Raw genomic sequence first — 22995 nt, forward strand, 5'->3', positions numbered from 1 at the left:
TAGCACCACGTCCCATGGTGGCCTGTGTACTGCGCTTTTGGTAGGCAAATGGGCAGTCTTTCTCCTACACAACGCTAGAGCAAATTTGCCAACGATTTCTACAGGATGAAGATAGAACTAATACCCATCAGTGGTGCTGAAGGATAGTCCTGAAACGAACTTGATGTGGTATTGTTGACCATTATTTTGTCAAAACTGAAGTAATTTTCTCACAGTTTTTTGTTACTGAAAAGAAAGAAAGGGAAGAGAAGGGTAAGACTATGTCACAACAACTGAGAAATTCATGAATATAGTCTCTTGAATATTTATTGTAATCGCAAAAGGAAAAAAAAACTCCAACAAAAAATAAACAAACAAAATCCACTTGGTATACAGAAGTCACATACAAACAGAATAGCCAATGGAGTACACAGTCTCTACTTCCACATAGAATTAAAACTCTGCACATGGATAAAACTTGTACTTCACGTTCAGACAAGAGCTCCCATGGATGTATGCAGAAGATTCACAACATTTGTCACCCGGCAGCATTTTAAACTAACATATTTTTTTTAGAACCACAGTCACTATACTGCAGTAATAGCTGGGGGAGGAGGGATGGATTGAGGCTCACTCCCTCACAAATGTATTCCAAGTAAGTTCTTCAACTTTTCTTCAAGAAATAGTCAGTAAGTAAGTCAGCTTGAGGAAGCCAGAACAGCTACATATTTTCAAGGTAAGCATTTGTTTTTGTTTATGCAATCACATGTCTCTGAGGAATAATAAAAATACCAGGTAAAATTATCTGCCAGCCCTTGAACAGTCAGGTCACTTAGCAGTAAAAAATCTAGGTAATGCATCCTCAGTCCTGTGGCAGCCTGTATATCTATATTTAAGTTGTACCTCATATTATGACAGTTACTTTGTCTGCTGCTCAGCTGCAAAGACATCCAGAATTTTCTTTTTTTCTTTTTTTTTTTTCTTTAAGCAATCTTAAATCTCTCTCAAAACACATTTTCATTAAACTCTGGTCTATTAAATTTTGCATATGGTTTCATAGCATAAAATATAGAAATAAGGAAGCCTTTTAAGAGCTGCTCAGGTCATAGCAAGTACTGTTTGTGTGCTCCTTAATGCAATCTGGCTACTTTGCTTGCTCAGAGAAATTATCTGACGATATAGTAAAGGAAACCACGCTACTGGTTTCCAGCAGGCCTTAGAGTTTAGTTCTTTTCCTGATCAGGTTAATTAAAAAAACAAAAAGCCTAAGTCAACCTTCTACATTGTCACAAAAATATATCAGATCAAACTCAAAATCTACTTATGCACCTTTTAGTGTGGTACTAATGAAAACAATTTGTTGGGAAAATTGTTCAGCAAAAATGGTTACTCTCCTTGGCCGAGATTCAGTGGCCTGTCTCTATTTAGAAAATTCCCAGAGCACGTCTCGTTCCTTTGAAACCAGAGATGCAGCAACAATTAACAGAATCAGCTTCTTCTCTGAAGAGTCTCTAGGCACAGCTAGGAACCCCTGGCAGTCCAGGGATTCAGAGTTTAAAGCCACAAATGTACTTAAGATTTTTACTGAACAGAGACAGGCTTACTCTCATGCTTGAAGAATTATGAGAAATACGTAAGGCTAACAGGAAAGGAACAAGAAATGATTGGATGCCTCCTTTTCGTTGCACAGTTGGGTTCTGGGCTGCATTTTGTTCCCATAATGTACTGCAACTTTACTGCTAACAGTAGGGTTGTTCAGCACTTGAGAGTTGGGTAACAGTGGAGGGAAGAGTCTGGGTCAGTATTTTAGGAAGGCATTTTCCACCTTCAGGATCTAAAGGCAGTTAAGAAACTTAATGGACAGAAGATTGATTAAGGTCACCATCCGCTGTGCTGGACCATTTTGACTGTGACTCACAAACTGTTTCCAAAAATGTGAACTGAAGGCACCCACTGAAGCTTACCAAGTCATCTGCAAGAGTACTGGATACGCGTATTTAATATTTCAGGTAAGTATTATGTATTAACTGTATCAGATTAAAGAAAACATTTCCACATGATATTATGCACTGCAGGCAGACAGAGCATGTAACCAGTTCTTTTAGGAGTAAATAACTCCCTGTAAGTGCTGAATTCTAGGAAGGTTCCTTTAATGCTTCTGGAGAACATGCTTTAAAAATCTATGCGGATAGGATAGAAATGGCTACAAGTATCTTCTGACTGAAAGGGTTGCCCCACTACTATCAATATAACATTATATAATTTTCGAAAAGGACACTCACAATTCTAAAAGTAAAATTGACATGCACTTGCAGTAAACATATAGATATCTTTTACCATTGTCTCACATATGAAAAATAGTTTAAATGGCTTAAGAATAGAGTATTCTTACACTACACTGGTAAAGCATTTACTATATAAATTTTACTACAAGACACACACAGCTACTAGAAAACTTTTAAGCCACACAGGCATCATCAACAGCTTATCACACATACGTGACACTTCTCCCTTTCACACAAGTTTATATACACTAAGTAAGTCATTAAATATTGCACTTATTGGCCCATGTTCCCTCAGGTTTGAGGTATTCAAAAAATAGAAAACATATCTATTTTTATAACATATTTTCATGCAACATTTAAGACATTTCAGTTTCACAAACACTAGTATATAGATTACATATTTTGATAGTCCAACTGAACCACGACACATTTGACATTATTGACAACATATTAAATGAGAATTACAACACAGACAGATTTCATTTAACACCAGTTGCAGGTACATGTCAGGATTACTCAAGGAAATTTATCACTAAAAGTAGTAAGCAATCCCTAGCTTTTATTTCTGCATGTTACGCATGATCGTGAAGTTATGGGAAGATTAGAATGTATGCTTCCCCCAAAATCAAATACCAGATACCTTACTCTATAAATGACATGCCATTGATGCCTGCTGGAACTGTGGATAATAGTAACCCTACAGTCTGTAAATTTAACCCAGCTGATTTCTAGTGCTAATGGGAATTTCTGGTTAAATTCCACTATGGTATTTAGGGAAAGCTGCACTGAGCATGAACAAGTAGCACTGAACTGCTACTTCAGTTCCTACAAGGGAACTGAATGAGTGTCAAAGACATACTGCTGTGTATGCATACTATACGTGTGTAGCTGCAATTTCTGCTTGAGTGAACATCCATGGATAAACAAAATTAAAAAAAGAAGAAAAACAGAAAAAAGCTTAAATCACAAGGATGAAATACATTTTCCCAACTCATTTAGTAAAGAAAACTGACAAAAAAATTAAAATTTTGAAACTGAGTTGCCTCTTAAATTGAGACCTTACCAAATTAAGAACCTTGGAGGATCTGGAGTCAAACTGTACTGAAGAGACTATGTGTATGGATTAAATGGTGTAAATCAACAAAATTCATACCTCCCGTTGGCATAAGTGAAGGTATGTTGCTTTACACCCCCTGAGGGTATGCCTATGAGGATTTACAACCTCATGGCTTTATGCCACAAATTCTGAACAAGTCACGCTAAAGAGACTCTTGGCTTGTATACTGCATGGCTACCTATGAAACAGGCCAAGGAGGGATCTGTCCTAACAGCAGAGCAGTTATTTAGTTGATGCCCTTAAAAATGCCAATAACAAAACTTGTGTCTCACGAATGAATGCAGTAAAGAGTAGTTTAAGGGGGAGATTGGTTTTTTGAGTTTTTTGGGGCCTCTTTTGAAATGTAACTACAGCACCTTTTGTCTGCTATTGAAGAAGCAAAGCTGTCATCATCAGATAAAGAATTTGTACCATCATTTGTTTCCTAAAAAAGAGAATTGAACTCAAAGCATTGTCAAAGTTAGGATCAAACTCCAGCAGACTTTGTGCACCATAAAATAGCACTTCATTCCTAAAATAAAGACGGTGCAGGCAGTACAGCTGGATATACAGAGCTGAGCAGACTGGGGAGAAAACCTTATTTTTCAGACTGATGCTCTGGAAAGGCCACATAACTGTTGCTCAGGTAGTTTCTCTATGCATACATTAAGGATAAGCACAATGGAACAAACAGTTCCAGGTAACAGTCACGTACACAGCAGTTCAGAGAAAGAGTATTTTTTGACAGAAAATCAGGCTGGCTGGTATGTATTTCAAACACCAAACAAATAGGTCTAACTAAATCAAACCAACCATAAAGAATTAATAGAGTAACATGTTAATAGCTCTGTAAGGACCAGGATGTTTGTGTACATGAACTCTTATCGGAATTGCCAACATGCATGTGCAGGTTCAGCTCTGCAAGGCTTACTAGCTGGCAGTGGCAGGCCAGGGAGCGCTGCCGGTGCTGGCGCGGCTGCGCTCCCCGGCGCTCCCCTGGAATTTTCCCTGTGCTAGTTGGATCATGCAACAAGCAAGATACTGTCAGAGCATGACAAGGCTGGTGTACTAGCCATGCACAGGATTAGCTTGCCACTAATAGTATTTATTAGTCTAGATCATAACTCAGAAAATGGGTTGTACAGTATTAGTCCAGCTGGCACTATGGAGCTCAGGACCCTCTGCCGAGAGGCATCTAATCTCTCAGAAATTTGACACGCTCTGTGTCTCAACTGCTGCATCTGACCAAACCTCAGCTGAAGAGGTTACCTGTGGCTGGCTTCCATGACATTTGGTCCTATTTCTGTGCTGAGAGTGACAACAAATTGGTGCAAAGTGTACTGGGCTTTACCATGTGAGTGCTTTTCCATCAGGAATTGTGACGAGGCCGAAAATAGTTTGGGCTGTCTTATTCCAGGTAGTCAATTTAATGATCCATCCCTCTTGTATCACTAAAATGTATCTTTTGCTAGCCTGGAACTTGCTCTTGACAGAACTCTGCTACAGCTGTGGTTAGATCAGGGATCTTACCAAATTCTGCTTCTGTCTTCTCCAATGACTAGCTCATAATCAGTGGCTATTAGATATGTGTGACTGCATGTTTAAATCTTGACCTTGATAAGGTTGGGATGGGATTTCTGAAAGTGCTCAGTAGTCGCTAACTAGTCGCTTTTCATTTAAGAAAATTGCTGTTCTATCACAGAAGTCAGTGGTAACAGAATTAGACCGACACAAACTGCTTTTGGAAATCCAACCATATCAAACAGGCCAAGACATAATTTAAAGTAGAACTGCTAGTTCCCCCAGAACTCACACTAAAGTTTTAGAATGTTTGAGGAAGCAACAGTAAATTACTTTGAAAAAGACTGTGGTTTTGGGGTTTCTCTAAAATAGTTCCAGCTGAGAACTGAAAGGAGGGGTACTGAGATCATGATGCTTCTTGTCTAAATCTGAACAAAATTTATAATAAAAAACTCAGGACTGCTGCGAAACACATGGTTGCAAAAGCCAGCCTACTCAACCTGATGGAAAATCAAAGTGTAGTTTTCTAACACTAGGTAACAGAGATTGTTCAGAAAAGGTCTGCCTGAGCATCCAGATATTTGTAATTTCATAGTAATTTCCTGTTCTTATGCTAGCATAAATCAGGTTGGAAGGGACTTCCAACAGGTCATCTAGTCCAACTTCCTGCTCAAAACAATGTCAACTAATAAGCCAGATCATGTTGCTCAGGGCCTTATCCAGTCTGGGCTTGAAAACCTCCAAGGAACTGATGTGAACACTTTAAAAATTAATCTAATCAATTCTAAACTCTATGGTAGTGCCTGAATGTCAATAAAAAGGTCTTAGGAGTTCTTATCTAGCGAGTGGGTTCTACTACTTTTATACCTCAGATGAGCCTTTTCGTCCGAACCCATGGCTGCCAGCGTAAAGAACAATAGTGTTGTTGCAGCTTCCCCCTTCCTCCTCATTGCATGCAGAGGATTAGACAGATGGGAAGTCTGGGAGGTTAGTTATCTCAAAAAACAGAAGGAAAGATTCCCCCTCTTTGATTTCCCTGTTACTCTTCTGTCCAGTCCCTTGATGCAAAATGAGAAGCAATTAGTTCTTCATATTTCAGTAAAGAAATATCAATCTATCACTCAACTTCTTAAAAAAGATCTATACTACAAACACACATTACTCTTCTAGTTGCCACCACTGACTAGAGTCTACATTGCTATAAGGAGGCAGTGAAGGTCTGGAATTCATTGCAACTGAGCGCAAGCAAGATGCGGCTGTTGCAAGGGGCTGAAAGAAGGTCTTGTTACAATGTGCACAGGTGATGGCCATGCAGCCATCATCCCAGAGCAAAGCTGGGAGAATACTTGCACCTGCAGCAGAGCTGCATGTCCCAGGACATGTGCAGGCTGATTTAAGATGCGACAGTGTCCTCCTTTTCCCTTGCCTTCCTTGCATGAGGAAGGTTTGGACTAATAATACAATCTACACATTTTCTGAAAGAACGAGGGCTGCAGCTGAGTGCTGTCTCAAGGTTTCCTTGCTCCCTTTTCTCCAACAGGCATTACTACACATAGCAAGCATACGGTGGAAAGCTGACCACCCTCTCACACAAAACTCCCTCAGTTTCTTTTCAGTTCCTCCAAAGCAGTTGGCACCTGGTGGGTGAAGGCATATTGCTGAAGGTCTCACACCACAGTTACCAAAGTGCTATCTTAGATGGGGGAGAGAAGAACAGTGTCCCTGGAGAGACGCAGGGTTAAGGCTGGGGTAGCACATGCCTCTTCTACCTGATTGCTCATCTGCCCCAAAGAGCACAGTGCTTTCTCTTCATGGAAGTAAATGAATGAATGTTCAGCCTCCATGTCTAAGAGGAAAATAGTTGCCAAAGGTACTAGCTAACAGGACACTGACACGGTTTAAAACCCTAGAATGAAGAGAATACATTTATAATTTAAGTTATACAGTCAAAGTAAAGCCCTGATGGCACACCCATTTTACATGTGTCTACATGCCTTGCTTAGAAGTGGTTTTCACCATGTTAGAGTTTATGCATATTAGTTAACCAATGAAAAAGTGTCCATTTTCCCTTACTGTATTTGAGGAGTTTATATAAATTACCTTTGAAAAAAGTAATATGTGAAAAGGGATTTCTTTGCAGTTGCTGCCAACTTACATTACCTAGTGTTGCCTTCATTTTTCATTTCTCTTCCTTTTTTTTTTCCTGTTGCAGACAGTTTGAGAAATGTCAGCCTCATCCTAAAGCCTGTCTAATAGGTACAATAAAACAGTTAGTGCTTTCTCAATTACGCTATTTAGTTAAAAAATGTCACTGTGACCCAAATAAAGCAGTATACCACAGGGCACAGACGTAAGAAACTGCCTTCTAATTACTATGGTGAGTACTTTTTAGCATTGTGGCATGTGACTATTTTAACACTTTATTAAAGAAAGAATTTGTGGACTGTATTCTGCTGTCTCACAACCTTTTGCTGAGTTTATGATTTTATTCAGTCTATCTCCAGAAATGTTGATAATTATTTATTACTCCTAAAGCTTTTAAAAAGCTTGTGAATTTCTGATTGTCCTGTCAAAAAAAATACCCTCAGCAAAGTAAAAATGAAGTCATACTCCAACTCACTGACATCAGCAGCATCTCTATGATGGGTCTGGCCTTTGTAGTCAGTGTAGTGATGTTTCTCAGTGACTGAATGGAAGATGAAATTCCTGAAAGCTTAAATATGCAGATTTGACAGCAACATGACAGGACAGTTTTTGGCTATAAATATGAGCATAATGGATTTGGCTTTGTCGGGGTAAAAGCAGAACTTTATTACCTAACGCAGGTAGAATTGAAAAGAGTTAGTCAGCCCTCCTCTACTGGGGCAGATCTTGGCAGATTCTCTCTAATGATGCAACCACAAATTAAGTTCAGTTTCAGAAAGATATTAGGCATGCACTTCCCATGGAAATGTAAATATATTAGCTGTCTAAACAGGATGAAGTGCCTAATATCTCTGATGATCTGGACTGAACACCCACACTTAGCGGGAAACTCCCAGGGGGTTTCTTTGCTGTAAACCTGGGAGCTTTGGGTCTGGCTAGGCTGGAGGTTTGCCCTTTCTAACTCCTGCCGTTTCCAAGCAGGCATGGTGTGTAAGATAAGTGAGCTCAGATTTGCCAAGGCATTATGCTCCAGGAAGTTTCCCTTGTACAAATGTTCTGGACAGAATGAGCAATTAGCTCACTAGAGTAATATTTCTAAATTGATTTTCAGTCACGAAAAAAATATAAGTAGCTTCAGGAAGCTTATTCTGAAATACCTTGGCCACTACCCTAAGGATTCAAGCATATCATTTGAAACTGAAGAAGCAAGAAACAATTCTAGGCAAATGTGATCTGAGGACATTGCACCAGCTGAAGTAAGTGTAATGTAAAACAACAAAAGGAAAAGAGAAACTAATAGCCACCCTGCATGCAAAAGCCAGATGCTAAAAAAGGATCATCCTCACAAACTAATGCTAACATCTCCATACACATACTCAACCAGCTGTTGATCTAAAATAAAAGACTCTTCTCCCAAATAATTTAATAAGACAGTATAAATAAAGGCATATAGACCATTCATAAATACTCTGTTGGCAATAGAACAGACCGGAGCTGCCTTGGTTGATGGCTGCATTAACAGCCGCAGTTGGGTTGCTGTGGAGGGGGGGTGTCCTTTAGCCGTGTGTTCTGCTTGCCGGCAGTAATGGTGGGATCTGTCTCCAAGCTTTCCGACATTTTGTCACAGATGATATCCACGAGTCGCTCAAATGTCTGCTTGACGTTAATGTTGTCCTTGGCACTTGTTTCAAAAAATTCAAAACCTAATAAAATAAACAACACGTTGGTTTGATACATATTCCAGTATCTCCAATACATATACAGACCTCTCCCAGGGAAGGAAGAGTGGAGAGACACTCAGAAAGTAAACATGTAAGAGCACACACGATATTGCAGTGATACTGTGAGAGCAGTCAGATTTTTAAAACAAGCAGAGAAACTACACTAGAGTCATTTGCTTTATACCAAGCCAGCTAAAATCAGGATTGGCCCAAGCACAGTCTCTTAAGCATATTCTACTGTAAAATGGTTTTGTCTTAAAACCGACACCAGTTTGAGAGTACTATTATGTTAGAAATGCCCTATATGTCTGGCTATTGTGAAGGAACAATTTACTGTTTTCCATCTCTACTATGTTCCACTGAGCATTATTCTACTGGAAACAGCCATTTCCATTGTGTCATTAACCTGGTGCCAAAATAGACAATTGCATTTGGAAACTATCAGGTAAGAAAAGCAAACAAGGCAAGGAAAGACTTCTGCAACTTGATATCTGCTTAGAATAGAGGAAAATCTATTGGAACAAAGGCACACTCCCAAGCCAAAACAATACATAAATACTTTTTTCTCCTTAATTCATTTATATAGAAGGACTTTTTAATCTATCCAAACTACCTCGAAGGCAAAAATTAGAGTCTATCTTTTACTCAGAAGAGACACTAGAAGCTTGTAGGTAGCAGAGCCAGCTTTCCTAAGCTCTCTCTTCTACCCCGATTTGTCCCTTGTGTCTCCCATCTCTTGCAGCCACTGGGCCCGGTAGGCAGCTTGAGCTTTCCGCCAGGGCTGGAGCTTCCCCTGTTCTTGCTTCCTTTGCACCTCCTTCGTCTTTTTCCGTTTGTTTGTTTTTTAAGCCTTTTCCCCTGCACTCCATCTTATCCCACAGTCACCGCATCGCTCACCTGAGGGTTCCTTGGTAATTTAAGATTTTCTGGTAATTCTGTGTTTCCAGTGCCTAAGGGTTCAATATTAACACGGTTTACCAAACATCTAACCCAATGGTAATCTTACAGAAGTGGCTGAGCATTTTCAGAACTATTTTGATTCTTTCTGATTACTCTGTATAACAATGTACAACTACCACAGTGTTTTGTTATGAGGAAAATCCTAGTCAGAAAATGTCAGTCACTTTAAACTCCTGGCAGAAAGGGAAAAAGGGTTCTTTCTGCATATGGTCTGTGTTTTCTAGTGAATGGGCTAATCCTTTATTTCAAAAGGCCACTTGAAAATTATATGCAACTGCTTAGACAACATTAGTGCTATGCATTCAATATGCCCTCTATACAAGATATAATATGCATATTTAATCCAATAACTGCTTAACAAATAGCTTTTGCATGCTTGAATATTACTGTAGATTTACACTAGATAATTATAATTTAGCTTGGCATGATATCCCAGCATGTACTAATAACCAGTGCAAAAACTTACTTCTCTGTTCCAAATATTCTTAATATTTTTGAGTCACATAAAATGCCTTGTGCTGAAATGTTACAAACTGCTAAATTGCTCACATGCATAGGAGCAAACTACAAAAAGTTGGTGTTTGTAGGTAGTTTAGATAACAAACCCTTAGAGATACAAACGTTGTAAAGGGATTTATTCATGCAACTTCCATTAAGGTTGGTGCGAGGTTAAGCTTCCATATATTGGTGTGAAAATTTTTCCTTTCTAAATTTGTCTGGAAGGCAGGAAAAACATGCATTATAAAAGACACAGTATACAGAAATCATATACTGGGAGGTGGTGCAAATCTGCATTTCAAATCAAGTGTTTGTTTTAGTTTAGTGGGGTTTATATATCCTCTTCTTCGTTTTTAAATAAAAGCAGAAGGTGGAAAGAAGGTGTAGCCTCACTTGCGGGTGGCTTGCAGGGCTCCCAAGGAGCTTCATGCCAGAGATGACTGTCCAGATGTTTTGGGGAGCACCTCGCAGAAAGAAGGGCCTCTGCCTTTTCAGTGCTCTGTGCTGGAACTCAGCTGCAGCTCTGCAGCACAGTGGTGCAGCCAGAGCTTTCCACTGCCGTTGGTATCTGCTCAACAGAAACTGGAGGAAAGTGGCCACTCCAGACAGGCTGATTTGGTTAGATTTGGTTTCAGGCTATGTCTACATTGCAATCCAAAAGGGTGACTGCAGGTCATTATCTAATTTAGACTTTGGAAGCAATTGGAGCTGTGGCAGTCAGGTTGCCCTGACCCAGCTGGGAAGGTACTGGGCAGCTGTCTGCACTTGTGTAAGCTGAAATCAGAACATCTGGATTGCAGAGTAGATATAACTGCAGTTAGACAGGGTAAAATCAGGAGTCACCCATTTGACTGCTGGGAACATCACTCTCTATTTACAGTACAAACAAGTCAGAACTGTGACAGAATATCATTATTACTCTGTAGATAACAGCTTTCTAGCCTGACCATAATCCAGTTCTGTCAGTGCCCACGAGCCCATGAGTAACAAAACAGCACTACTTCCTCGCTCCCATTCCATGTTTGTGCTCTTTTCCTTCTCAAGTACATAAACAGAGATGAAAGCTGAGCATGAAATCAAAGGGATGCCCACTGCCTTACAATTTGCCTAACACACAGCAAGGATGTTTCTCTGATAAATATTGCCTTCCCTGCCAGCTTCTCTACCTTTCAAGCAGAAAAAGATCTTAGTGTACAAGTAGTAGTGATCTGATGTGTGGAAAAGCAACAGCATAAGCACTACTTCCTCACTGCTTAGGGCAATGTAAACAGAGTGAGGAGAAGGAGGAGGATACAAGCAGGACTGGAAGGCAGAAGGGTTGAGGGCCAATGAGGAAACTCCTCAGAACTGGGACACCAAAGCTTGGAGAAAATGGAAGGAAGAAGAAGAAATCTAAAAGATGCCTCTGACAGGAACAGGTTTTACAGACAGTAAAACAGAGTAACTGGCACAGGATCTACACAATGAAATGGTATTTAAGACAGGTAGGTGAGATATCTGAACAGAGAAAAGCAGAAAGTGAAAGGAAAGGAGTCACAAAGAAGAGAGCAGATGGGTGTTAGGAAAGAATCTAACACAGGCAGGAGCAAGAAAATAGGTCCTCTGCCACAGTGAGGAGGTACTGCCTAAGACCATTGTGAAAACTAAGAAGCTCCCATTTTCCCAGTAAAACAGGGGCTTGTAGAGTGTGAAGCACAAAGCCATTTTTATTCAAATAAAATAAAAATAGACAGTACAACTGTGTCAAAATCTATGGAATTTGAGTTATGATTTTGATATAAGAAGGAAATTGTAGTCACAGTAATGGTGTAGCTGTGTTTCAAGTTGTGCCTGTGTACACACCACATCTACTTAGTTATTAATTCCCTGGATGGCCCAGGAACCCTCCCAGGTAATCCTTGTACAGATGAGACAATGCCCTGATTTGAGACAAAGGACTGACCCAAGAGAAGATAATTGTCTGAAACCCTAGCTACCTTCACAGGAAAGCATTTGACTAATTCTTAGAGGAGATCACCAGGTGGGATTTTTCTGACAGTCCTGAAGATTCCCCCAGGCAGTCCCTGCTGTGTTCAGGTCAGCTGATAGGCACTATTTCTATGCTTAAATGCATTGATTGACATTGTGGCTGAAGAACCTGGGCACCCTAGTGTGTTCCCTCCTGCCTCCCTACACAGTTCCTGCTGTAGGATGGACTGAACTGTACTCGGATAAGTTACTTGTAAATGGTCAGTAGAAACTGGTCCTGCAGATGCAGAAACGGTCATATGAGACAGTCTTGTGTACATAGTTAAGACATTTAAGAGGTGTTTTGTGCACAGCTTATAATAATCAATACCAACTGATCACGACATGTAGTGGGCTGGGCACGTAGGACCACCTGGTTTCTGAGAATTCAGTAGAACAACAATTCAGAGAGTCTCATCTGCTCTAGCTGAAGACATTTTTGCAAAGACCGTTGCAATGGAGGCTCCTGTTGCCACCTGGACAGTCAGTGACCATCCTGCCCAAGAGATTTGATTCCCCACGTTAGCATTACCCTATGCAAAAGATCCTAATAAATTAGTTTTTTGCTTTTTGCTTTTTTTTTTTTTTAACAGAAACTCTGGTCTGTGAATGTCTGGGTGACAGTTTCAAAGAGATAGGGGCCATATTTCCTAGAAGAGTGTGTCTGGAATAAGTATTTCTGTAAAAAAGTAGAAAGAGGTACAAACTCCTGAATTCTGGTTGTTTTTCACTTTGTTATGGATGTTTTGCAGAGCTTTTTGCCAGTGACCTCTCCCCTCCTCCTGACTCATCTGGCAAATATTTTATTAATAGGGCTTAGAACCTGTGCTTCCAAAATGCCTGTGTATGAGGGCCTCAGATCTATGCCTTTTAATGTTTTCTTCAGGTTTTTTTCCAGTGCTTGCTATTAACTGAGAGGAAGATTTTCCATGTGAGTATGAGATTGAAGTGAGGTGACTCCCTTGCAGTTATAATGACAGCAGAGCTCAAAGAACACCACGTTCCCACCATAATCTGTACCGCAGATGTGGATAAGACAGGGCAGAGCAGGTTACTGTAAAGAGATGACAAAGCCCAAGAAGTAGGTGGGTAGGTAAGGCAGAACAGAGCTGAAACTGAGAAAACCCCAAATATCAGACTGAGAAAACCCTAAATATCAGACTGCTGCCTGAGCATGAACATTGTGTGTGGAAGATGCATCAGCCTGTTCTCATTTATCTCCCTTTTGTGTTTCTTTCACTTTTCCTTCTGCTGTCCTTTTACCTGTGTGTCTCTTTCCTTAACTACCTTCTCCCTTCTAGTGCTGATTCAAATCCCACCAGTCCCTGCAGAGCCCTATCACAGCAGGGACCTGCCAGCACACCAGCCGGGTGGTGCTGCTTGCGTCGTGAGCTATGGCCAACAATCCCATTAGGTGCCTTTGGACAGGGTCCCCTCTCTCTCCTGTACCATACGCCTGCCAAGGCCATGTTCCACATCCTCTTTCCTTCCCGTTTAAGAGAAGAACTTCAGCCACAGTTAGACTTAATTTTCTTCACAAGAACAAGTCAGATCTGGACATGATTCTTATTTTTCCCCTTCCCTGGGACAGGAACTCCCATTCTATCCCATAGCACTTTAATGTGCGGCATGGTGGGGAGAGAAAACAGCTAAGGCCTTTCAGCATGTGGGAGACACAGATTAAGGCTCCAGAGCACAAGATAGTCTAGGTTGATGGAACTGATCTGAATACCACTTTTAGCTTCCCTGCAACTTTAGAAGAAGCAGTGAGGAATGGCTTGCTCCTTGCTCTCACAAGGCAAAAGCAGTTTAGATTGCCACTCTGAAACATGTAAACAGCCTGAATTACTGACTTCATTCCCTCTCTGTCTTACACTTACGCTGGCTCTGCAGATCTTCCTTCATCAATGCTCATTATTACTTGTTTATGCCTGCTTTCAAAAAATAAGGAAGAAAAAAAACAGCAAGGAGAGCCATATGCAAAGAGAGGAACGTTCTGCACCCTCTCGTCTTCCAAGAAAATGTGACATCAAAAGGACACACTAACTAACACATTTTTAGCACAATTCCACAGTCAATACAGACAAGAGCTATGTTAATGTTTCACCAGCTGATTGGGAACACCTTCTGGTTTCAGAGTGTTTGCCCACAACCAAGACAATTTTATTTATCTCCCCTGACTGTTATGCTGTGCTTAACAGATGTCTGCAAAGCTGTGTTCTCCCAATACCTATCTTTCCTTGAAGATAAGCTTGAACTGTGATTGTTAGTACTGCTCTTACCAGTGACCAGTTCAATCTGATGTTTTGAGGAGCAGAAGGAGACTGTAACATCAGAGCAAGCAGCAGCTGCAGGAAGCTATTCTCTTTGTAATGCAGTGGTGTATGAAAGGCAAAGGTTAGGAAGCTGTGGGACAGAATCATTTAACAATGTAATAGTACAAAAAGTAGTGGGGCTAACGATGTCTATTTTCTTGTATTTGCATCCTGTGGTCAGTTCTGGAGCGGGCACTGGCAGAAACTTACCTTCTTGCCTGCTGTGAATTCTCTAACATCTAATAAGGTTTATGTTCCCATTGTAGGCTTTCTGTCACTGAAGGCAAGGACAGCTCCTCTGCTCAGCTGCCCACTTCCTCAGAACTTGTAATATCTTTGACACCTCTAGCCATCTCACAAAGAGAGAGACAGATACAGGGACGCGTGGCAGGATTGCAAATGCCTTCTTTCCTAGGAAACCAGACTGAAAGTAGCTAGTGACCACTGCTGTTCTTCAGAGGACCTCCTGCACCTGCAGCCATGTTAGAAGATCTGGTTACAGTGTGTTCTGCTTTTCAGGCTGGTTGAGTGGGAACTATGCTGTCCAGAAAAGGCCAAGGGCTGGAGAGTGTTGAGAAAAGTATTAAGACAACATTATGCCCCACCTCGCTAATAAGGCAGAACTTTGCTGTTGTCTCAGCAGAGAGCAGCGCTTTAGCACCGTTCTAGACAGAGCTAATATAATCACTTCTAATAGAAATGCTAAGATATTTATCCTTCCTTTAGGGTGGCCAAATTGGAAAAAAAAAAAAAAAAGCTAAGGGGGACTCTCAGTTATGACAGAGCACACAGATTTAAGGGGCAATTTTTGGGTACAGTCTAGCAAATATCTTTTTTCCAGTCTTTCAAGACAAAAGTTTTCCATATAAATTCCAGTTGTACTGACTTTGATTGTGGCTTCCAGGTACTTTCTGAAAGAGTGCATTTGGGGAATAAATTACATTTGCAGCAAATAAATTTTTTCTTGCTTGTTTACAGGAGACATTTGGTGAGCAAACAACTTGCTTCTCTTTGCCATTAAGTAACTTTTCTGTAATGCAGTTCAGACTCCGTGAAAGTAATGGGCAGGTTAGCAATTCCCCCTCCCTAAAAAATAAAAAAAACATCCTGTGGAGAGGTGCTTTTGAGCCTTTAATCACTCTGCCAATACTCTGTGTCTGTTATGACTAAAGGAAAGATTTTGGTATTTGCCAGTACTGTCAGTCTGGCCCCTTCCTCTGGCAGTAACATTTGCCTTTTAAAAGAGGTAAAAAATGGTAAAAAGTGGAAATATGAAAAAGACATGTTCCTGCACAACCCAATTATTTTCATTTTTAATGCGAAGTTGAATGTAGCCATATGCCAGTGTTCTTGAAGCTGCTGGCGACCCTGCCTTCCGCACGAAGGTCTTCAGCCAGGCACAGAGGCAATGCAGAACTCTGTGTTCCTGCAAGCTGTGAGCTCAGGTGCCAAGTCCTACTTGATTCTGGATTTAGATGTCAAAATATATAGGCCTAAAAAAATGCCTTTTTGGTTGCTGCCTAAACTCGCAAATGCCTAATATCCCTAGTGTTTACTGTGTTCACATCCCAAGGACCTATAGGCAAGTGAAGGTTCACCCCTCTTCTACATTGCAGGGTTGCTGTCTTGTACCCAAGCCCTGGTAGGATTCAGAAACCAGTCAATTTTACCAGCAGGCCTAACCTTTCAGGCTTGGTCAGATCACACATAGGTGAATGGGTGCTGAATTACACACTGTATAGACATATGGCACTGAAAAATGCTCTGCTTTCAGACTTACTGGGATTCTAAACAGATTTGATTTGAAGAAATCTAATCACCGCTGAATCTTGTTTCTCTCTAGTGTGTCCTCAGCACTGCCATTATGTGTATGCCTGAGCCAATAATCAAATGAAAATAAAATAAGCAAGACTGGCTGATTTTTGTTTGAAGTGAGAAATTTTCTTCCTGCTTTTGGCAGGGCTGATTTTCAAAGCACTGGGAATCAAGAGAAGGAAAGAAAGATAAAGATGAAAATGAAGACTCCAAGTAAGAAACAGTCTACAGGAAGTGAGAAAAAAGAAGATAGAGGAGAAGAACCCCCATGCAAAACAAAACCCATGCAAAATAATGTGTATGTTAAAATCTGAGGGATGAAGTGACCACCTTTGTGAGTGACAAGCTGTGGAGGCACGCTGAAGCTCAGGGCTTTGCTGAGGCCAGGCACCTAATGCTGCCAGCTCTCCTAGGCACCCAGAACCCAGTGTGAGGGCTGGCTTCTGTCTCCCCTTGCAGAAGGGGGTGTCAGGGCTCTCCTAGAAAGGGCCCATTTTGTTTTGCTTTCTGATATCAGTTAGTGGCTGCTAGGAGAGATAGAGTGGGTCAAGATATATTTACAAAGCAGGTGAGTGCCACCTAAGGCATGCTCCAAAAAAGTAGTGGGTGTCCCCAGAAATTTCCTACTGGAAGTACAAGACAGGTCAGCCGTGAGACGATCTTGGGCTGCAGAGTGCATGAAATGTGGAGGCACAACAAATATAGTGGGAGGTGCACAGTGCTGCCCTGAGATAAGAGTCAGAGATGGATTTTAGTGGTATGTCACACTAGATGATCACCAGCGATCCCTTGCAACCAACATTTCTGATACAACTGCTCTACTTCCTGGAGCCTTGACCAACCCAACCAAGAAGGTAGGATACGACAAATAGGATCTCACAGCAAAGATGACCAGACATTTGAGGCAGATCCTGCAGTATCTTCCCAGTAACTGGTGCATCATGAGCACAACAGGCATGCTTTGGACCTGTGGCAGGACTGTACTTCTGCAGCTACCTTAGGGGCCTGGACCTTAAAGTTATGAGGTACCTTGTAATGACAGAACTTGTAACTAAAAACTAATACATATTTAGATTGCTTGTACCATACGCACAGAAAATCTGAGTTGTAATGAAACATATGGACAAAAGGCAAAAACGCAAATAAAATTATGTGCTTGATTTGCAGGCATAATAATAGCACAATGACATAAATAAATTGGGAAACTGGGAATCAAATTACATATGCAGCTGTCCATGTGCATGTGCAGTTATTCAGTGTCTATTCAAAGTCTGTGCCCAAACCTCTGCCTGCTAAGCCTTTGCTAGAATAGAGATCGCAATATATCATACAGACCATAAATGAAAGGAACCAAGAAATTCATGCCATCTGTGAATCATTCATTTTACATTTATTCTGACAAGTGACACCAAACTTTTATGAATGTACAAAGCTTTGAGCTCAGCTGACAACTTTGTGACTAACGTAGGAAGTAAGCATGCATGCACCTTTAGTTGCAAGAAATTCTAAACCTTTTTTATTAAAATGCTTTAAAGCATGTAAGCGTTGACTATGTTGGAGTTATACTATTTTTCACTAAGAAACAGATGCATGTAAACCTCAGAGCAAACACTTATGAAGTGACAGAATGGCATATAAATTATGTTTCACACCACATTTTGTAGTGATTAGTGAATAAACTTGTTGAAATATGATGGCTGTGATCCCCACATCAATATTAACATGACGTTAATTGTTTCCCTCCACTGGCTGGTTTGTCACATTTCTATTTTTTCTTGGTATATTATCTCTATGAGGTAAAGTTACGTGACTCAGCTATATTTGTCTGATCCTCCCTGTTTTCATCTCCTTCTGACGTAACTTTTTTATGATGATAATATATTAAACAAGCATGAACTAATTTCTCAGAAAAAATGTACTATTTACAAAAGTTACTGAATAGGGAGACCAGGAACGTCTAAGATACGGCTTTTGTTTCTTAAACAATTAAATAGTCTGGGAACTTTCAACCTCAAGAAAAAGGAGGCGTGTAATAGAGGTATTTAAAAATCCGCAGTGGTACAGGGCAAGTAACAGGAAGCAGTTGTTCAGCATTTCTTAGATTATACAGATTGAGAAACATAAAATGAAACTAGCAGGTAGTAGATTCACAGCAGAGGCAGACAACTCAGAAAGGTTGTGCATATTTAAAGTCTGTTGTGGATGGTTTCAAAGAAATCCGTGGACAAATCCATGGGAAGGAAAACAAAAACAAACAAAAAAAAACCATGAAAGGGATATCGAATACAAAGGTACCTTTGGCTCATGAGATCCCTGAACACAATTTGCTGCAGTCTGGGAAAGTATCACTATACGTTTGCTCTTTTTCACCCTTTCCAAGGCACCTGCCTCCGGCCTTTACTCTATGTAAGGTAGTGAGCTCACCTAGACATGGACATTGTCATGCTATGCTCTATGTCACTAACATCAAGCTTTAAAAAAAAAAATGTAAAATGAAAATGAGACAAAGTCTATCTTCATAAACATTCTGTAGATGTACACTCAAGGTTGGATCTGACCAGCAAATTTCTGTCAAACAATTTTTAGAAATCTAATTTTATTAACAACTCCTTATCCCTTTTCTGAACTCCTGACAAGACGCAAAACTTAACTAATTTAGCCAAACTTCAGCAGGTAACCAGACCTACTGTCAATTGATCTAAACCACAGTTTTGGGGTTATCCTGGAGAATAGATCAATGCCAATATTAAAACAAACAAACAAAACCACCACACACAATTTCAATATTTCTGCTTAATAAAATTAAAGGCTACATTTTTCAAAGAGCTCAGCAGCTGCAAAAGAAGCCACATTTTCAGAGAGCTCGTTTCTCAACGAGACACCAACGTTTTCCAGAGGGCTAAATGCTCAGTGTTCTTTTTGACCTTTTGAAAACCTGGCCTAAACTATACATATTCATTTTCCAGGTGACTTCAAATAAACCATGGCTCAAAATACAATACCATTTAAGAACACAATGTTTCACAATTTGTTCTTCGTACAGCACTCACGTGTATTGTGCTTGCTTATAACTGTGCCTGTAATCAACATTACAGACCGTACCATTCAAAGGACCCACACTGCCTTAAAATCTCTTGCTGGACACAAAAATCTTTATTGTTGTTTTAAAAATATGGCTGCAAGAGATTTTAATCAACTCACTTGCAGACAAAGGAAAGACTATCCCAAATATTTGACACAACTCAGTGTCCTTCAAACTGACCCACATGGTCAAGGCACTTACTAAATTCAGGGAAATTCATTCTTCTGTTTTTCTTGCCATTGTCTCCCACGATCTCTGAACAGATTTAAGAAGTCTTTCTGGCTATACATATGTGTGTGTGTGTGCATGCTGAATACAGTAAATGGCTTACCGGATCAGAGCCAGAATACATCCAATATAGTACTCTCTCCTTGAGATGGCCACAGAAGATATATCAGAGAAAGAAAACCCCCAGAGTAGGTAAAGATAGGAATACAGGATAATCTGCTGCCATAGAGACTGGATTCTAAATCCCAGGGGTTAGAGTTTACTTTAAATCCTGAAACATGAGTTTTGATACGTATCTCATTAGCCTTTCTTGCTATCACTGGTTGATACAACTGAGGATTCTCGACTGTATAACATCTGAAATTTCTTCTCATCTTGCTGAATTCATGACCTTGGGAATTGTTTGTTAACTCACTGCATTAACCTTTCTATAGGAAAACAGTTTGGGGATTAGAAACTCAGACTAGTTATGTTACTTAAAAAAAAAAAAATTCTTCAAAACGTACATTGCAGATTTATGAAGTGCCAGACATTTTAGTGCATCTTTAAAATCTGGGCTTAGAATATACAGTTACAACAATTTTTAAATCCCTTTTCCCTTCAATACGCTTTCCTAACTCCTGTTAAAATGAATAAATATTAGAAGTGCTAACAGAGAGAAGAACAGATTATAGTATTATATAATGTCATATGTATTTCTGCAAAGAAAAGTATCCTCTGGTAAAGTAGATGCTAAAGCAACCATTTTGTTTTTATTACAGACAATTTTAAAAATTCAGTTCTTCACCAATGTTGGCAATTTATCAGGACATAACCTGCTGTCAGGTCTTCTCTGTCACTTTTCAAGGACTAATTTACGGTCATATACCTGCCTTGTCCTATCCTGTCCTGTCCTCTCTTCCTCTTTTTTATGTTTTGCAAAGCAGCACAAATGGGACTCTTAAGAGGAATTATCTCACTGTATTAAGAATAATTCTATTTTGGTTCTGACTGCATGATGCAAAAATAACAACTAAAACACCTTGCCCCAGGCAAGGTAGCTAGAGTTATCTGGCTTTTGATTGATTTATAACACAGATAAGTGCCAGTTAAAGGAAGCCAATGGAAGAATATTTTTTCTCCTCAAAATCAAAATATCAGTGCCAAAAGGCAAGCTGGACTGAGGCCTCCATTTCTAATATTGGCATTTTTATTCTCTCACTTCTAAAGCTTCCTCCCAGATTTTGAGTAAGAAGAAACAGCCAAAGCTTAGAAGGAAGGCAAGAACTCCTCCTAGCTGTCCAGTTCCGGGCAAACTAAATCTTAGAGTGTCCCTCACCTTTTCCAGTAAATCATCCTTCTCTTAGTTTTTTTTTTTTTTCCCCCTTCCCTCTTAATTTTCCCTGGCTAGAACATATCTACATATGCCTATACCTACATAACATATTATTTATATCTGCAGACATATGCACAACCTTTTGTTGCTTATCACAAAGTCCATAAAGTACTTCCTATCTAAGAAACAGAATAAAGGAGCTTGTATGAGATATATTCTTAGTCTAAGCCAGCTTCTGAGCTAACACTGGTCTTGCGGGCACTTTCAGATGGCATGTCACAGTTCTGCATAAGGTCATCACTGGACACATGTCCATTCTAATGACATTATAGTTTAAGTGAAACCAACATGGGCAGTTTAGACCTCAGCTTGCAGAAACAAAATAGAGGTGTTGTATGACTGTATATTTCTTTCCAAGGACTGTCATGAACATTTCATTACAAATATTGTAGCAGTTAGTGAAGTTATGTTGTGCATTGTTGCAAGCAATCATAAGGCTTTTGTCATGTCTTTTCTTACCAAGTTGCTCTGCTAAATGTTTGCCTCTCTCAGTGAAGATTACCCGCTCATCCTCCATGTCACATTTGTTACCGACCAAAATAACCTGGGCATTATCCCAAGAGTATGTTTTGATTTGAGTTGACCTTAAAAGAGAGACAGAGAGAGAGAGACAGAAGTCAAAGCAAAGCAAATTTCCTTTAAATCAATTTCAAACAGAATTGTAACAAGACAAACAAGGACAACACTGATTTTGACATCCAGGCTAATACGATTCTGTTTAAATCTGGATTTCAAATAAACTAAGGATTACCTGTCAGGAGTTATCATTACAGGAATAATATCACCACAGGCTTTACTTTTGCTTGTTAAAGCAAGATAGTCTTTCCAAGTTTTCTCCTGCTATCAGCATTTCTTCCTATATTTTTAGAAAGAAGCTCTGACACTTTCTCCCACACATTAAAGAAAAAATATTTTCACATTTTAAAGTAAACCTTATCATCCAAAACCAGAGCTTTAAAACAAAAATCAACAGCTTATTCATATCTTATCTTTCACCTTTTAAAATTACGATCTAAATTTATCAGCACAACTTCAAAGCCATTCTTTCTTCCTTCTGTTGTTTCTCTCCAGCACGTTCCGCTATAGCTCTTTTATCTAGCAGGATGACAGCAATATTTACATTGTACAGTAAGCCATGGTTGGGGCTGAGTTTGAACTTAAATTTACCTTTCCTTTAAATTATTCAAGCCCTATCCTTGACTACAGCTGAATAGGGGTATCCCAGGTCTTGAAACACTATGAGGACCTCGAGTGCTGCTGGTGAAACAGCTCACCCCACCAAGCTTTCTTTGCAGTTTGAATGAGATGCAGCTCACGGGCAACTTAGGAGCACGCTCTTAGCGCCTCTCAGCATCTGACTGCCATCACTCTATTGATACTCGGACCCATCTTTAGGAAGAAGGGCTCCACATCCTGGCTCCAGGCCCTATGGGAAGTGATGCTGCTGGCTACTACTTACCAACTGAGAGCAGTACCTGCAATCCAGTGTAAATATAACCTCTATTATCTAAAATACTCTTTGTCTTGCAGAGAATTTTAGCACTATGCCTGGCTTTGGGCTCCCGATGCAAGTACTTTTTAGGATGTTAATATCAATTCACAACCTATACAAACAATGGAGGAGAGAAAGATTTTTCCGGAGGCCAGTGAATAGCAGCTCTCCCCCTCCTTGGACAAGATTAACTACACATTTATGAGAGGAAGCACTGGAAGAGAATTCTGCTGTATATCTGGGCCCTAGATCTGTGTGAGAAAAGACGAAATCTTCTCCAAAAGCTTCAAAAATCTATTGCCCAAGTATTTTGGGAGCTGATCTGTGTGGGTCTGTGGGTAAAAGCTTCTATAGGCAATCTTTGTACCCCAGTGCCAGACGCAGGCCCCCTTGGCATAAGTCAAAGCAGTGTGCTGAAACTCACCTTAAAGCTGCATGTGATGCATCTGCAGTGCAGGTCAGAAGAACATTAAAGG

General features: G+C 40.1%; 1 protein-coding gene across 1 annotated transcript in view; it reads right to left on the reverse strand.

Annotated features, from left to right (window-relative positions):
* Positions 1-288: 288 nt before the first annotated feature.
* Positions 289-22995, reverse strand: part of LOC138064659 (ras-related protein Rab-3C) — a 137290-nt gene continuing 114583 nt past the window's right edge. Inside the window, exons 4-5 of the mRNA XM_068928269.1 lie at positions 21487-21611; positions 289-8729 (exon numbers count right to left, since the gene is read on the reverse strand). Of these exons, the coding sequence (XP_068784370.1) occupies positions 8542-8729; positions 21487-21611 (313 nt within the window). The 3' untranslated portion in view covers positions 289-8541. The remainder of the gene's footprint in view (positions 8730-21486; positions 21612-22995) is intronic.

Source organism: Struthio camelus, chromosome Z (genome assembly GCF_040807025.1).
Source record: "Struthio camelus isolate bStrCam1 chromosome Z, bStrCam1.hap1, whole genome shotgun sequence".
In the NCBI taxonomy this organism is placed as follows: domain Eukaryota; kingdom Metazoa; phylum Chordata; class Aves; order Struthioniformes; family Struthionidae; genus Struthio; species Struthio camelus.